The following is an 18,392-nucleotide window of genomic DNA, read 5'->3' as shown; positions in this document are numbered from 1 at the left end:
TGGAGTATGCATCATAAATAGCATTTCTTGACACATTCATGGTGGATATGGCACTCCGTAGAACTAGAGTACACATCATAAATAGCATTTCTCAACAAAAATTGATTACAGAATTGGAAAAGAAAGTGACTTTAATAGTTAAACAATCATGTCTCTACCTGCAATGTGTATGTTTTCTGTGGAGAAATTATTCTGAAGCAAAACCGGAGATCTGTCTGCTCTGCATCAATCTTTATTGTTGAAGTGCGGAGATCAACAGTACGGCATCCAAGGGCATCTTCACTTAGAGACGATGATCCATGGTGTGACAATCTGAATCTACCAAACACACCGCCACCATGCTCTGGCAGACCAGCTGATTGCTGTGATTGAGGTCCCTACGTAAAGAAATATAAGCTTCTTAAAATAAGTTCAACAACAGATTTTCTTCCTGATAATGAAACACTTAATCTAACTATCTAACACACAGTGTTTGTCAAAAATCGTTATCGTATCACAAATTGTAAAAGGGGTTGAATCATGTCCAATCAGAAATCATATCGTAAATCATAATATTTTTTTATGATTTTCCTTTTTAAAAAAATTATAAAAAATCTGAACAATATAAAATCAGAAAAAAAAATTAAAAACTCATCAATCATCGTTTTTCCATCAATATGCAGTAATACCATATCATGATAGTGTTAAAGGACTCTTATCTTTCCTTTCTTCTTCTTCTTCTTCTTCTTATTTTGTCTTTAAAGAAATTTCCTTAAAAAATGTACAAGGATCCTTTAATAATAATGTTCTTTTTACCTTTCTTGAATGTAGAATCCGTGGGAAAACGGCATTTAATTTTGTAGACCAAAAAAGAAAGGTATTTTGATTTCTAATCACTGTTACTCAATACGTATAGGTCAGCATGATCGTAATCAACCAAAAAAACTATTCCCAGATAAGTCATATATCAATTTGGTTTTTAGACTGGTTATAACGTGTGTGTGTGTGTGTGTGTATCTAAAATAAAATAAAAAAATAAAAAAAGCTCCGTGATTTAATGTTGAAGAGAATATATATCATTTAATCTCTTATAAAGAATAAAATAAAATAATTTATCTTCTCTTAACGATTCTTAAAGCCCCCACCAATTTAAAAACATAGATGAAATAGAAGAGAACAAATATAATTTGAATTGTAAATTGTGATTTGAATCATAGAATCATAGGATTTGTGTAAAAAGGGATTCAAGGTGGGATTCAAATCATTTTGCATAAGATTCGACTCTGATCATAGACCATAAATAGTAAATTGTAGGATTTTGACAACTATGCTAACAAGTAACTAATCTATATGTATGACCTGATTTTCATTATGTTCTAGATAACTAAATGATATTCCAAATATTTAGGAAGATATTCAGCACCAAAAATGTGAACTTAATGCATAAAACCAGCACTTTTTATGTACTCCAGTCCAGAGTTATAACCATGATGCATTAGATGACAGGTATAGTGTCTTGATGCATGCAGTCTGTGTAGTTTGATGATACAGTCCATGTAACAACCAGACACATTGAAGATAGAAGATGCACCACAAATCTCCTAGACTGGAAGATCCTAACCCTTTGATCAGTGGCATTCAAGTAGACAGTTAAAGAAATATAAGGCCATTAAAAAGACCACAGTTTGGATGGCTCAGATCTTCCAATCTAGAAGATTTTTTGGGGGCAACCCCATCCATAGTCAACAGTTTGATCATCGAACCAGAGGCACCACTCACACGGACCAGCAGTGTTTTAAATGGTGAAGCATTCACCCCTCTTAAAATATGAGGTGTTAGCTACAGAGCGTGTAGCGTAAGTTACATGCTACTTCTAGTTTTGTAATAAAGGATACGCTTGCTTGCACCTAATTAGACTTCTCGTGCAAACAAACATATCTTAAAATAATAACAAAAAAAAGGACAAAGATTAAGTATAAAAACATTGCACTAACTTAATACTATTGCTTATATCATACTAAAATCATTGAAAATATTAACTAATTTTTATTGAAAATAGAAAAATGCAACAAATCAACGCAAACATTAATTAATTTTAATGTTTAGTGAGTGTAAGCTATATAGCACGTAACATAGGCTATGTAGCATGAAAGTTATGCTAATTAGCATGTAGCATAGGCTACACGTGACCAGTGTTTTAAATATCAAATAGCGTGTAGCATAGCGTTCACGCCTCCAAAGTGTAAGGTGTAAGCTACATGGCATGTAGTGTAAGCTATGCGCTACTTCTAAGTTCTCCATTTAGATCATGCTTGGTTGCAACAAATATCATCAAATTTTACGATATTTTGCACCAAATTAGTCTGATAATAATGAAATTAAATGACATTTGGTGTAACCAAATACATCCTAAAACAATAGGAAAAATAGGCAAAGATTAATTATAAAGGTAAAGAAACAACAACCTAACTGATTTAATACTAATATTATTTTTACTAAAATCATTGAAAAGATTAACTTTTATTAAAAAATAAAAATGTAACAAATCATTGAAAACATTAATTGATTTTAATATTTTAGTGAAAAATAACTCATAGCGTAAGCTAAATAGCATGTATCATAGGCTATGTAACATGTAGCATATACAAAATTAGCATATAAGTAGGCTAAATGTCACATAAGCTACGTGGCGTTAAAGTTAAGCTATGCTATGTAGCGTAAACTACACCCTATAAAGCAAAGCTATTTAAAACATTGCACGTGACTTGAGCTAATTTCATGAGTTACATCGCGTGAAGGCTAAGCTTGCCTACAAAGCAAAGCTACATGCTATGTAGCATAAACTATCTAAAACACGAGGACCGAGTGCATCAAGACACTATACAAATCTTGATGAAGCAAGCTTTAAACAAAGATATCGACCCAATCATAAAGGTTGTTCATGGTATCATCGATATTATCAATAATATCAACCAATATTATCTATATCACAAGTCGGTGTTACAAATATATGGTGTAACATCAAAAATACACTCTATCAATTAATATTATCAATAATATCATTGATATCACAAGATATTTTCAATATTGAGAGATATTAGTGGCAGCCCTTCGAAATATAAACACTATCTTCAAAACATGCAACAATATTTGTGGCGTAGTCCATAAGAGAGAGAGAGAGAAATGAGAAAAAAGGGGGAGAAAGAATGGAAGGAGGATGAGAAAACGAGGGATTAAGGTTCACCTCTCTCAAGTCTATTAACATAGTTTTCAATAATTACAATAATGTGATGCAGGGACATGTGATGACCTAATCCTAGATGAATGTATAATCAGATTAAAGATGAGGTCATTCCGTCAGGATCATGCTCCTTAGCATAAAATCGCGTAAACAGTAAAAATGGACGACCTAGGGATATGAGGATATCCCAGATCTAGCATAAGTCGGTCCACAGTCAAGTTTGGATCTGATCCTACTAACTAACTATCCCTCTTTTACGTTCAAACTAGAAAGGGAATATCTAGAGAGGAACGAAAGGGGTGAAGAATGAAGGATTCGAGATGAAGAAGGTACAAGTCCTTTTGTCGTTAAAAGAAAAGAAGGAAGATGATTCTTACCTTTTCCTGCACCTCGAAGATCTAAAAAGAAGGAAACCTGAAATCGGGGTGGAATCCTTAACACCCAAGGGTCAATCCTAAAACCCTAATATCTTGAATAAAGAAGAAGAAAATAGACGAATTTCTATTCATTCAATAATAATCAAAATAAGGTTTCTCACAACGTGTATATAAGCTATGGAAAAAGTAAAAGTGCACTAAGGCGCTTGAAAATAAGAAAATTAACAAAAAAGACGAAAAGTAAAGAAAGTAAAATAAAGCCCCTGAAATAAGGAACAGAACAAAAATGCCTAAAACTAAAACACCCATGTGTGAAATCCGACCCATGGATTTATGGTCAGAGTGCGGTTATGCCGCTCTTGCACTCGTAGCACGTCAGAAAATGGGTCCAATGGACCCAACGTTCATCCACATCAACTCCTCCGCTCTGGTACTCTGTCGGCGACGCCTCCTCTTCTAATACACTCTAAAGGGTGCACCACTAATGTCTGCATCATAATGCCACTAATAACAAAAGAAAGAACACCCATTAAATATAGACGGGTTGTAAATGGGCCATAGAACAACCTATATCCGACAACACTACCCGTCAAGCTAAAGCATATATATCATGAATTGTCAGCTTGACAAAAACAAAAACAAAAAAAAAAAAAAAAAAGAAAGAAAGAAAGAAAGAAAAAACGATCTAGTTGAGTATGACTAAGAGCTTTTGTAAACACATCTGCCAGTTGATCTTGGGACTTGGCGTACAGCATGTAAATTCCCTTGCTAGCAACTTTCTCCTAGATGAAGTGACAGTGACCTCGATATGCTTGGTCCTCTTATGATAGACAAGGTTGTTGGCAATATGAGGGGTTACTTGATTATCACAATACAACCTCATGGGAACCTCAATTATAAACCTAATGTATTTAGCCACACAAGTTCACATGTTACATGGGTCATTACAATATATTATGCCTTAACGCTTAAACAAGCTACAACACTTTTCTTCTTACTCTTCCAAGTAATAAGGTTACCACCTACAAAAGTTGGAACAGATATAAATCACCTATCAAATAGAAAACCTACCCAATCTGCATCAGAATATCCTTCCACTCGAAGATGGCTATTTTGCTTGAAGAGGATACCATGACCAGGGGCTCCCTTTAAATACCTGAGGATACGAAGCATGGCCTTCATGTGAGGGACCTAGAGAGCCTGCATAAATTGATTGACCACGCTGATAGGATATGTAATATCAAGTCACATAATTGTTAGATGAATCAAATTTTCGACAAGTCAATGATATCTCCCTGGATCATCAATTAACTCACCCAGATTCACACTTAATTTTTGATTTGTACCGATGGGAGTTTCGGCAAGTGCAACTCTTAGAAAACCTATCTTATCTAGTAAAATCCATCACAAATTTTGGTTATTAACAAGTTGATGCCCATCACAGACATGACCACCTTAATGCCCACAAAATACTAAAGACAACCCTACTCCTTCGTATAGAAATGTTCAACTTGTCGATACATGTACAGTCACGATGATGTCATCTACATATACAACCAATACAATAGTTCATATCTCACTTCGCCTTACAAAAACAAAGTGGTCAGTTTGGCTATGTTTCATCCCCAAATTTGAATATCACTTTATTGAACTTGTTGAACCAAGCTCGTGGAGACTGTTTCAACCCATAAATTGATTTCTTGATAAGTTGATTTCTTGAGACATCATACCTTATTTGACTCCCCATTAGTAACAAACCCAGGTGCTTACACCATGGAAACTTCTTCAATCATATCTCCATGAAAAAAAATCATTCTTTACATCAAGCTAATACAATGGCCAATCCAAATTTGCAGCAATGGAAACAACCACAAGAACCAAGTGAAGCGTTGCCACAAGTGAGAAGGTCTCTGAATACACAAAAAGTCTAAGAGTACCCTTTGACAATTAACCGGGCTTCTCAATAATCCACTGAGCCATCGGGATTGCATTTTACCATATACACCCATCTACAACCAATTCCATGCTTTCTTTCTTCTTATTTTTAACATTACCCAACTGTACACTTTCCAGCAGCTAATTTAGCTAATGAGCAAGTTTGGTTCTAATAAAGTGCATCTCTTCTTTCATAGCTTGTTTCCATACATCATAACTCAAAGCTTCCTAAAAAGAACGATGAATAGACACAAACGACAGATACAGAGAAAGTTGTTGAAATGAAGAAGATAAACCACTGAACAAAACAAAGTTGGAAACATGATGCCGAGTACATGAACCAAGATGTGGCATAACAATTAATTGTTTTTAAGGGGAAAAAAAAATCCAAAAAAATGTCGAAAAAAATCCAAAATATTAAGAGGATTCCAAATATGCATTCTTCTATGGTTCTAAAAATGTTTATGATGATGTAACATTCCACTCTTTGGTAAAAATGTTGCCTCGGCTTATCTGTTTTATTAACTTGACAGGCTTAGATTAAACCCAAATTTGTGTGAAATTCACGCAAGTTATGGTACTCATCCCACTAATGCACATCCCCAAGTATTTAACATCATTCCCCGCAAGTAACTTTAACAAATAAAAATAAAAAAAATAAAAATAAATGCACTAATTTTAAGAAAAAAATAAAATTAAATTCAAATGAATAGTGTCGTTGATTTCAGGACACTCGAATGCCCCAAGTCGAACCCAAATTCATGCAAGCTATGGCACTCATCCCACTAATGCGCATCCCTAAGCCTTTGACACCATTTATGTCAAATTGGTTGGGCCACAAGCTATAAACCACTTAACAAATAACTTCCAACTAGTTAAATGCATGTGAAATCCAACCTCTCCAATAGATTGGCCCCAAAATGAGGGTCACCTAGTGCAAAAATCATCCATATCTACTCATCAAGTGGGCCACGCCATAAACAAATTTCTAGCCATTGATAAATAGCAACAAAAAAAAAAAAAAACAATAAGTGTGGTCCACTTGATGAGTTGATATACTAGAGTTTTGCAAAAGGCGATCCTTGTGATAAAGGTGTCCCGTATCGGTATAGGTTGGTGTAACGGTGCCCTCCGAAACTGATACGGATACGGGGGCGTAACGGCGATACGGGGGCGTAACGGCCCATAACGGCGCAATTTATTTTTTTTTGCCAAAAAAATATGAAAAAATATGGATTAAATCCAGAATATTCTAAGTATTCCAAATATGCATTCATTTATAAATTGGAACATGTTTATGGTGGTGTAACGGTCCACTCTTTGGTGAGAAGTTGTATCGGACTGTCTGATTAATTTTTTAACTAGGTAACTTGAATTTGACTACAAAATTCATATATTTAATTTTTTAAATATGTAATTTATATACTTAACATCTTGATATCATTTCTCCCAATAGTTCTTAAAAAAAAAAAAAATTTAAATTCAGGTAGATGGCGTTGCCAATTTGGGGCTGACTTGGAGGACCAATTTATTCTCCAAATCAGCCTCAAATTCATGTCATTTATTGTCATTATCCCACTTATAAATAGGTGGACATTTATTGGATAGTGAATCATAAAAAAAAAAAAATCAAAAAATCAAAAAGCCCTATTTTAAAAAATAAAAGTTCACAAATTAACAATTAAAACTATTCAAATAATTTGATTTTGGCATTGTGAGTTAGCAATTGCAGTCCATAATTTAATTGTCAAATTTCAAGTTAATATATGTCTCGTGTACAATTTTTTAAGGTTTGAATTAGGAGGGACTCGGATGTAAAGTGCAGCACACGTGTCAAAGTTTTTTGGGCCTCACCCGTGATGAATGTGTTATATCTACACCATTCATCCATTTTGCCAAATAATTTTAGGGCATGAGCCCAAAAATGAGGCACATCCAAAGCTCGGGTGGATTGCACCGTAAGAAACAATAATAATTAAACGTTCATCATTAAAAATTTATTGAGGGCTAGAAAAGTTTTAGATCAAGCTGACATGGGTGTTTTCCCTTCATCCACGTCAATGTGACCCAATTAACAGGTTAGATTGAAAATAAACATTACAGTGGACTTTAGGAAATTTTTAATGGTGAGCATTCTATAACCACTATTTCCTATGGTGTGGTCCACCTGAGATTTGGATATTACTAATTTTTTGAATCCTGACTTAAAATGACGTTGCAAAATGGATGGACGATATGGATAAAATATATACATTATGGTGAGGCCCACTCGGGTCTGATATGATTGGATGGAAAATAAACGTTACATGCGCCCTAAAAATTATTTAACCGTGAAAATCATTATCCCTGCTGCTATTTTTGGTGTGGTCCAGATGATCTCTGGATATAATTCATTTTTTGGCTAGTGCTCTAAAATGATCTCTGGAAATAGGTGAACGGTGTAGATGTAATAAATACATCACCGTGGAGCCCATATAACTTTCATCTCCTTTGAACCGTTCGTACAACTCGGAGCTCGAGGAGTGTCAGCGCTCGTCTTTGCGTGACACGTACCGCAGTCAGCTGCGGCAAATAATAATAAAAAAAAAAAAACGGAGAGAGGGAAACGAAAAGAAAAAAAGAGGGAAAGAAAGAAAAGAAAAAAAGAGGGAAACAGGAAAGAAGAGATTGAGAGAGAGACAGAGAGAGAGTGAGAGAGAGGAAGAAGAAGAAGAAGAAGAACAGGAAGCAGCCGCAGCCACAGCTGCTCGAGAAGAAGAAGAAGAAGAAGAAGAAGAAAAGAAATGAAAAAAAAGGTAAGGTTTTTTTTTTTTGTTTTTTGTTTTTTTTTTTTTTTAAGGGCGCGTAACAGACAAATTTCTAGCCATTGATAAATAGCAACAAAAAAAAAAAAAAAAAAAACAATAAGTGTGGTCCACTTGATGAGTTGATATACTAGAGTTTTGCAAAAGGCGATCCTTGTGATGGGGCCACACAAAATGTTGGAAGTTATCCGTTGTTGGACCATAACTTATAATCCAACTAGTTGGACAGACCTTCTCATTTTTAAAGACATGGACATAAGGAAGCCATGCATGCTTCTCAAAAGGCAGAGAGAGAAAGAGAGACACACTTACAAAGAAGTCTAAGAGAGAGAGACATTCCATAACATTTGCAGAGGAGAAGAAAGAAGAAGAAAAATGGACCTTAATAGTCTATTACAATACGCTTTTCCAAGATGACCCGTTACAACCTCGTATCATGTAACGAATTATGCCATTACCGAGATGTAGCAGCCATTATGGCTGTTACGTAACCAATTTGGCATACCTTGACATGAACAGATACCCTTAAGAAGAGCAATAGGTAAATTACATTCATCTAAGGGTGTAGGCATGGCACTCAAAAGAATGATAATCTTTGGAGGGATCAGTAGGATTGGTAGAAATCACGCTCATAAATACTCCATCTTCATGTTTGGCACGTCTAGAGAAACCTACAAAAGCTTATTTGCAGAAAGCACAAGCATCTCAAAACCCCAATAGTAGTATCAAATACAATGGGAAGAGTAGTTATGGAGATCTCTTCAAACTGTAAAGATTTTCCTTCCTCAAAGAAATATGGATTTTGTCCAAAGAATGTGAATCCACTGACATATAACTTCTCTGAAAGACAGGATTATAGCATTTGTATCCTCGTATGATACATGAGTACCCAAGAAAATACACTTAATAGCCCTTGGTTCAAACTTACCATGAACATGATTAAGTTTACGCACGAAACACACACAACCGAACACTTTTGGAGGAATAGAGTGGGAAGAAATTTGGGAACACGAGAAAAGAGAGGTGACTTTCCATCTAGGAACAATGAAGTCATCTGATTTATTAGGTAGCATGCAGTTAAGAATGCATCACTCCAAAATATTTTTGGAACCTTCATATACAACAACGACACTCTAAAAACCTCAAGTAAATGACCGTTTAGCTTCCACATTTTATTGTGGTGTGTGTGCACATAAGTTTGGTGAATAATGCCATGAGATGAAACATGAGTTAAAAGTCATAAGATTAATATTCCCTAGCATCAACTAAACGTAAAACACAAACCTTCAAATTGAATTCAGTTTGTGCTTCCATGCGAAATTCTTTAAAACAAGACAACATTTCTGACCAATCTTTCATCAAATATAAAGTACTTGAAAATAAATAAATCAGTAAGATGAACTCAACCCCAAATATCAAAATATACTAAATAAAAAGGTTTATCACTTCTCTTTGTCCACAAAAGGAAGAAACAACACTCCACGGTGTTTAATTCACAAGCTTTACACTCTAATCTAAACCAGTGTTCGAAATATCGATACTATCGGCCGATATATCGGCCGATATTATCGGTATCGCACCACTGCGAGACGATACACCCCCGATAACCACCGGAAGATACCAAAAAATTCAAAATCCCAATATTGGCCGATATATCGTCGATATCGCACGATATATCGACAATATGGCGAGATTTCCTCTCCATTATCGTCGGAGACAAATGCACGGACAGAAAATCAGATCCGGCTTGTGGAGAATTTTAAAAAAAATGAATTAGAAAAAAAAAGAAAAAGAAATTGGAGCGTACCTGGCTGGAGGTGGGCCACTCGACAGGTAAGTAGGATTTTCTGCAAATTTTCTTCAACTTCCCCCTTTCTTGGAGATTCCGGCGAGGAATCAGGCCGTGGTCGACATTTTCGGGTCACAGGAGAGAAATCTATCGACGTCCGAAGAAATCCAAGCGAAATCCGGAGAAATCCTCTCCGAAATGTCGAGAAATCATCGTGAGATATGAAAATTCCTGGATTTGGGCGAGATTTTAGGGTTCCGGAAGGCCGGAACCCTCGCTGCGTTGAAAAACAAGGGCGTCCGAGCCCTCTTTTAGTGTATTTGGGTCGGGTGGTGTACTGTACACCACCGAGTGTTGACGTCATCAAGTGTTGTGGGTCCCATCATAAGGCATGCGTTATATCCAAACCGTTCTTCCATTTGGCGAGCTCGTTATAAGGCTTGAGCCGAAAAATAAGACAGATCCAGAGAACAAGTGGACCACACCCCAAACAACAGACAATAGTGGGATATTGAACGTCTACCATTGAAACCCTTTTGAGGTCAGAGAAGTTTTGGATAAATATGATATTTATTTTTCCTCTTCATCCAGCCTGTGTGACCTCGTGAACAGATTGGATGGAAAATAAAAGTCACGGTGGGCCGTATGAATGTTTTAACAGTGAGAATCACTGTCCCACTGCTATTTGTGGTGTGGTCCACTTGAGCTTTGGATATTAATTATTTTTTGGCTCATGATCTAAAATAATCTCTCCAAATGGTTGAACGGTGTGGATATAATAAATATATTATTGTGGGGCCATATAATATTAAATCTAATTCAAAAGGAAGCGGATTGGCTGGTGTACCACACGAGGACGCGGATTGCATACTACCCCCGCCTGTCCCTAGCTCCGAACGGGCAGGTCTGTGGTCGGGCCCACCGTGATGTATCTGTACATCCAAACCGTTAATCCCTTTTCTCATATTATTTTAAGGTATGAATACGAAAATGAGGCATATCCAGCGCACAAGTGGACCACACCAAATAATAAGCTTGGTTGCATTAAAATGCACTAAGCATTAAATGCCAGTGGGATTAAATGCAAGAGTCATTTTGTAGGGCCCACCATAACGTTTATTTTCCATCCAATCTGTTCATGAAGTCACAAAGACATGAATTAAGAGGAAAAACAAATTTTATATTGATCCAAAAATTCCATGAACCCCTAAAGGGTTTCAATGGCAGACGTTTAATCCCCCCATTACTTTTTTCAGTGTGGTCCACTTGATCGTTAGATCTATCTTATTTTTCGTCTCAAGTGGACTATACTCAAGGAAACAATGGTGGTTGAACACAGTACCATTAAAAACTTTTTAGGGTGCACCTTGATTTTCCCTATATTTTATTAGGCATTTAATTTATTTATAACTTCACGTAAGTTTGAATGAAGAGAAAAAACAATTATCAGCTTGATCTAACCTTTTGTGGCCCACTAATGGTCAATCATCATTGTTTCCTATGGTACGGTCCACTTGATTATTGGATCTGCTTCATTTTTTTTTTGAATAATGTCCTAAAATGATATGAAAAAACGGATGGATGGGGTGGATACTGAATATAGTTGTCATAGTTCAATCGCATAGCGTATATCTTAGTACAATATACAAAGGAAACCTATTATGACCATTTCTTTTTTCAGATTTTATGATTTAAAAGTGTGTATTAGGGTCTTTTAAAATAATCCCTGAAGTTTCATTGAAAAAATCAACAATTATCTTAATGTTTCCCCATATTTCCCAAAAGTGCGATAAATTATGCGATACAAACGATATATCCCATGCGATAACCGATACGTATCTGTATCCCAAGGGTGCGATACATTGTGCGATACCGATATTTCGAACACTGATCTAAACACATGCAACAGTGATGGAACCAGACTCTTCAAACTACTTAAGGAGGGATAACCAAGCCTGGGATGCCGCTGATATTAAGAGATGTCTATCTACAATGCAGCTTCAGTTATTCCACCACCATCGAGGTAATGGAGTTAAAACTTCATGCCCTCTACCAATCATCATCCCCATCTTTAGATCTTACAAGTTACAATAAGAAGAACAAAATGTAACAGAACAACTTAAGCATTTGATTAGCTTATAGACAATAAACTCAAAGGAATTTAGGGATGTAAAGTTATAATGACAATGAAAGCAATGGGGTAGGACAAACGGTCCTTAACCCAGACACATGGGTTGAAGTACCATCTAATAATATGATAGGAAAAATGAATGACGATTGTACTAATTGAGGCGATACGTTATGTTTACAGTCCATATGACCAGTGTTTGAGTTGTCGGTATCGTTACAAGTTTCGCTGGCCGAGGATAAAGATATAATATCGTTATCGCCGATAATATCGTCGATAACCGGAAATTCGGAGAAAAATACAAAAACATGGAGATAACAGTGAAATTTTTTAATGAAACTTCAGGACATGCTTAAATACACATATTTGCATATTTAGAAATTAAAAATTTGTAAAAAAAACGCATTAAATAATAAATTTTCATTTAATGGGGCCCACAAAAGCATACATTTCCATAAGAAATTACTCTAATAATAACCAAAATAAATTTATCTTAAGTTTCAAGTTGACCACACCATATGAAACAGTGGTAATAATAATTTCCACCATTGAAATCTTCATAGGGCCCAGTGATTTTTATTTGTCATCCAAACTGTTCATAAGATCACAGGGACATGGTTGAATAAAAAACGGAAATATCAGGTTGATACAAAACTTTTGTGGCCCCCAAGAATTTTTCAATGGTAAACATTCAATTCACACAGTTTCATGTGGTGTGGTCCACCCAAGCTTTGGATATGCTTCATTTTTTGGCTTGTGCCATAAAATCATCTAATAACATGGATGGACTGAGTGGATCAAATACACAATTACTATGGGCTCACATTTTACGCAGTATGCAATTCACTTCGTTTCGGCGCAGTCCAGAAGCGGATTGGCTGGTGTACCTCGTACCAGCTATTGACGTCAGCAAGTGATATGGGTCTGGTCATGAGGTGTGTGTTATATCCAAACCGTTAATCCATTTGAAGAGCTCGCCTTAAGCCTTTAGACGAAAAATAAGACAGATATAACTATCAAGTGGACCATACTGCAAAAACGAGTGGGGGATTGAACGTCTACCATTGAAACCCTTTTTGAGGTCACGGAAGTTTTGGATCAATATGAAAATTGTTTTACCTCTTCATTCAGATATTTGTGTTTTTACAAACAGATTGGATGCAAAATAAACTTTATGGCGGACCCTACAAATTGTTTAACTGTGAAAATCATTATCTCTGCTGCTATCTATGGTGCGGTCCATATAATCTTTGGATATTATTCATTTTTTGGATAATGCTCTAAAATGAACTCTAAAAACAGATGAACGGTGTAGATATAATAAATACATCACTGTGGGGCCAACGTAACTTTGATCTCCTTTGAACCGTTCGTACAACTCGGAGCTCGAGGAGCGTCAGTGCTCGTCTTCACACAACACGTACCTACAGCAACTATATAGCTGGTGTGAGGTACAGCAGCCAATCCACTTTTGATGGATCCCTAACTGTGGGACTCATTATGAAGTATGTACCTTACATCTGCACCGTCCATCATATATGAAGGCTTATTTTAGTGTGTGATCCGAAAAATGAACTAGATTCAAATCTTCAATGGACCACACCACAGGAAACTTTGTGAATTGAACGCATATCATTAAAAACTTCTTGGTGGCCACATAAATTTTGAATCAAGCTGATATTTATTTTAACCCTTCATCCATGCCTTTTTATATTTACAAAACAGGTTTGATGACAAATAAACATCACTGTGGGGCCTAAGAAGGCTTCAACGGTGAAAATCATTATTCTTATTGTTTCTTGTGGTGTGGTCCACTGGAGCTGTGGATATGCTATTTTGGGATTTACCCCTAAAATGAACTAGAAAAATGAATGGATGGTGTGGATAAATCACATACATTCACGGTGGGCCCAGAAAGTTTACTCAGTACGCTGAAGCGCACCATGCGCCTGTTTGCTTCCACTGAAGCATAAAAGAAAAAAAATAAGGGTTTCGTCTGCGAAGAGGGTTTTCCAGCGAAAAGGGGCGATTTTCGACAAGGTTTTCAAACAATCTCCCAAATTTTCTGATTTTTCGCCAAAATCGTGTATCTGTGAGTCACACGAGACGAGCGCTGTCAATTGCTGCCCATGAGATTCTTTGCTTCCGAGTTCCGATCAACCATCAACCAGGTATTACCGAAATCAAAGGTTTATTTTTTGATTTTTTTCGCTTTTTACCTATTTTGTCAAAAAAAATCAAAGATTATCGAAGATATCGCCGATATTTCGCCAATAATCCAGAGAGAAACGAAAAATGGGGGTTTCGGTGTCGCTAGTCTAGCGACACCGATATTATCGGCGATATTATCGACATTTCGTCGACAATGCGAACACTGCATATGACTACGAAAGAGTAGTTGTAGATGATGTTGAGTGAGTGGAACGATCCTTCAGAAGTCTGACATATTCTTCCTTAAACAGTATAATTGTATCACCTATAGTACTGGGCGGAAAAAAAAATACAAAGAAGACAGGCTTGGAGACATGACCCTCGGCGCCCTCATCAGAAGAACCAACCTGATTCGCCCAAGCAGACTTACTAGTAAGATCCTGACACACATCAACTAAGTGGTTACTAAGACCACAATGAGTGTACTGCCAATTACTACAACTATGAACACGGCTACCATCAAAATCTATACTACGGCATCCCCAATTATTTCTACCTCACCAAAGAGACCTTCCCCTGAATCTTTACCATCAAAACAACCACCACAACCACAACTGCTACCACAACTTCCCCCATCTCCTCTACCGAATGAAGAAACAAATGCAAAACAATCTGATGAAGGCAAACCCTGTACTCTTGACTACACACGGAATGCAAGCGGATGCCTCCTTAATCGATGGGATCTCACTACCTCTAAGTATCTGAGCTCAAACATACTCGAACTCGTGACAAAGACCAGAAAGGAATTTAACAACACAAAATTCATCTCTTTATCGTCTAATAGTCTCTCATAATCAGCAATTAGGGGTTGATATATGTTCAGTTCTTCCTACATGCCTCGCAAGGCTGAATAATACTTTTCAACACCTTATCCCCATCGAAGAATAAAAATATTCCGCAGTAAGTCGTAGATCTAAGTTAAATTCTTTTCATTTGAATACATCTCTCTTAGATTATCCTAGACTTCCTTTGTTGTCTTGAAAAAGATAGCATTCACACTAATCTGAGGCTCCATATTGTTTCATAACAACACCCTAGTTTGAGCATCCTTTTCTACACAATCTTCGCATTCTATTGAATATTCTTCAGATTTGGGAGAAATCAAATACTTTAATTTCATTTTTCCTTAAGGAAAACTTTTACTAAGATATGGCCCATTGCAAGTAATTTGCTGTGTTGAGTTTAGTCAATGAAATTTGAAAGTTCATCGACTTAGATGGAGACAAAACAGTAGTCTTGGATTCATTGTTGACATCTATTGGTGTAGGCGAAATCAAATACACAAGGGAAGAACGTTTAACTTTAACTTACCCAACATGTATTCAAGAAAACCACATATATCAACAAACGCAATCACTTGATACCTCTACTTGATCAAAAACTTAACACATACACTTGTTCTCTAATCCGTGCCATACGCAACTTCCACACACACTTCAAATCTCCAAGCTAGCAGCACTTGCAAATCTGATCACATACACGATGGCCCACTTTTGTTCATCACAATGGTACTATAAAAAAGTGAGCCCCACACGCATTCACGATTCGCAATTAAATGACCAACCACATGGTGGTTGGAAGAGAATTCATGTAGATCAGCAGCCCCCAATGACTTTAAAAATTCACCTCAAGTAAATAAAAGACAATGGAAAAGAGAGGGAATGAGGAAGTTGATGGAAGAAATAATGCCCAACTCGATTTTGCTCTGATATCACATGGCATGATAGATAAAAGAGAAAGTGAGGAAGAAATGAGGAGAAAGAATGAGAGCAGGAAGAGAAAAGAAGAGATTAGGGTTCACAGACCCCCCTCTCTCTTGTTTATTAGCATGGTTTCAATAATATCAATAATGTTGCTAGTAACAAAAGCAAGAATACCCATTATGTTCTAAACATAGATGGGCTATAGATGGGCAATAAAACAACCCATAGTTAATAACAAGCCGATATTATTGATAATATCGACAATACCTATAAAATTTCACAAATTAAAAAAGGAAAAAAAACGAAAAACAAAAAACCAAAAAACCAAATATATATATATATACACACACACACACACACCCACTTCTTTGGTAAAAATTAAAAATAAAAATAAAATGGAAAGAATCTCTTCCTAGGGGTTCTTTAAATTAGTGCATTATATGTACTGAATAATTACATTATTTCTCAAAATTGAGTTCACTAATCATATTTATTAAATAAATATTTGTCAAACAATGCACAGTTTGGACCCTATGCAATGGAAACCAATAATGTATAGTTGGCGGGTCCTTACTCTTGCCCGGGTGGTAGACTCTCAGGAGTTCAACTCCCGGTCAAGGGTTCGAGTACCCATAGGTGGTGAAATTCCACCAGCGTGAGTGTGTGGGGCGTGTGTGCGTGTGTACAAAAAATAATAATAATAATAATAATAATAATAATAATAATGTATAGTTGTTTTTTGTAATATTTTGAGTCCTAAGTGTGTAATCACGTGTCTCTTAACATCACCCGAAGTTTCAATGAAAATTTTCACATTTTTCCTAATGTTATCCCCATTGTTTCCCTCAGACTGCGAAACATGTTTCTGTATCCCAAGTCTCTGGTACATGTAACAATAATGATATTTTGAACATTGATCATAAATATATCTCATAATTCTGGAAGTTTCATACTCGAAGGTACACTTCATAATCTTGAAGTTTCATATTGGAATCAATGATGTGATCCTTTGAGAAGCACCAGAGCTTAAAAAAAGGTAAACTAATCGCAATAATCCAGACCAGACAACATACCGTTGCCTTGTTCAACTTATTTCTATAATAGTACAATGTCCCATGACTATCAAGTACAAAGAACCTTCTCTTCCAATCTCCTCTCAAATTTGAAGATCGCTTGAGGAGATAACCTTGCTTGATTGTCTCGACCTAGAAGAAAAAGGGATATTCTCTAATTAGCAGTCAAAGCAGCAATAATGAAGTGAAACCGAATCAATTTCCAATATGCAAGATGCAACATAAAGTTATGAAACTCAAGAAGATAATGTTCCTTCTATTAATGAAACCATTATTGTAAAAAAGAAAAGGAAAAAAAAAAAAGATCATGAAAAGAATACTCATTGATCCATCAACCAATGGTTATAGATACATCTATTTATATATGTACATGTAGGGCTGTCAACAGCCAGGCCGAGGTCTGTCCAGGCCCAGTCCACAAAGTAAAAACAAGGACCAAGCCCGGCCCAGCAATCATGGGTGAAAACTAACAGGCCTTGGCCCAGCCTGAGACAATTATGCACAGCCCCAGCCTGAGCCACACCCACTTTTGTGCAAGATCCAGGCAGTTATTAATTTTGTCCCATCGCACATGATAATACTACAAAAACGAGATTGAAAATCTAAAAGCCACACCCACTTTTGCACAAGATCCGGCTTCTCATTAATTGTCCTATCACACATGATAATACTACAAAAAATGCCTTTGAAAAACTAAACATGTTGGACCAGGCTCTGTCCATGACAATGGGCTCTTAGACACAGCCCGAGTCTGGCCCCTTAATAAACAGGCTTTAGGACAAGGCCCAGCCCTCAGGCCTATATTCTAGCCCAAGCCTAGCCCGAAGTAGGCCTGCCCAAGCTACCGACAACCCCATGCATAACCCAAGTGAATCATATGAACCAGTATTGTCATTAAGTAGCACCTGTCCATCAGCAGTTGACTGCATCAGTGCTTCTATACTTTTGTATGAACCCATACCAACAACATGGATACCATCGATGCTTGTTGAGGCCTCCATATTACTGGCAGATTGTATATTGTCAAGCTCAACCTGGGTTCTGAACTCCTGAATTCTCTTTGCAAGTTTATCTTGTTCAATTTTGGTCATTTCCTTTGATTGTTGTGCGTAGGTCAAAACCTGATTTCAAGAACATGCAGGTCAATTAACA

At 36.5% G+C, this 18,392-nt stretch overlaps 1 protein-coding gene across 12 annotated transcripts in view; it reads right to left on the bottom strand.

The window, feature by feature from the left end:
• LOC131242984 (ADP-ribosylation factor GTPase-activating protein AGD4-like) overlaps positions 1–18,392 on the bottom strand; it is a 74,010-nt gene that overhangs the window by 13,423 nt on the left and 42,195 nt on the right. For 11 of the 12 annotated variants that reach the window (XM_058242010.1, XM_058242012.1, XM_058242011.1 and 8 more), the window contains 3 exons: positions 18,146–18,361; positions 17,241–17,372; positions 159–377 (listed from right to left, as the gene is read on the bottom strand). In XM_058242010.1, the coding sequence (XP_058097993.1) occupies positions 159–377; positions 17,241–17,372; positions 18,146–18,361 (567 nt within the window). The remainder of the gene's footprint in view (positions 1–158; positions 378–17,240; positions 17,373–18,145; positions 18,362–18,392) is intronic. The other variant, XM_058242016.1, reaches the window with a different exon arrangement.

Source organism: Magnolia sinica, chromosome 4, assembly GCF_029962835.1.
Source record: "Magnolia sinica isolate HGM2019 chromosome 4, MsV1, whole genome shotgun sequence".
Taxonomy (NCBI): Eukaryota; Viridiplantae; Streptophyta; class Magnoliopsida; order Magnoliales; family Magnoliaceae; genus Magnolia; species Magnolia sinica.
The sequence above is the reverse complement of the archived record's forward strand: the minus strand, read 5'-3'. Positions and strand labels throughout refer to the sequence as shown.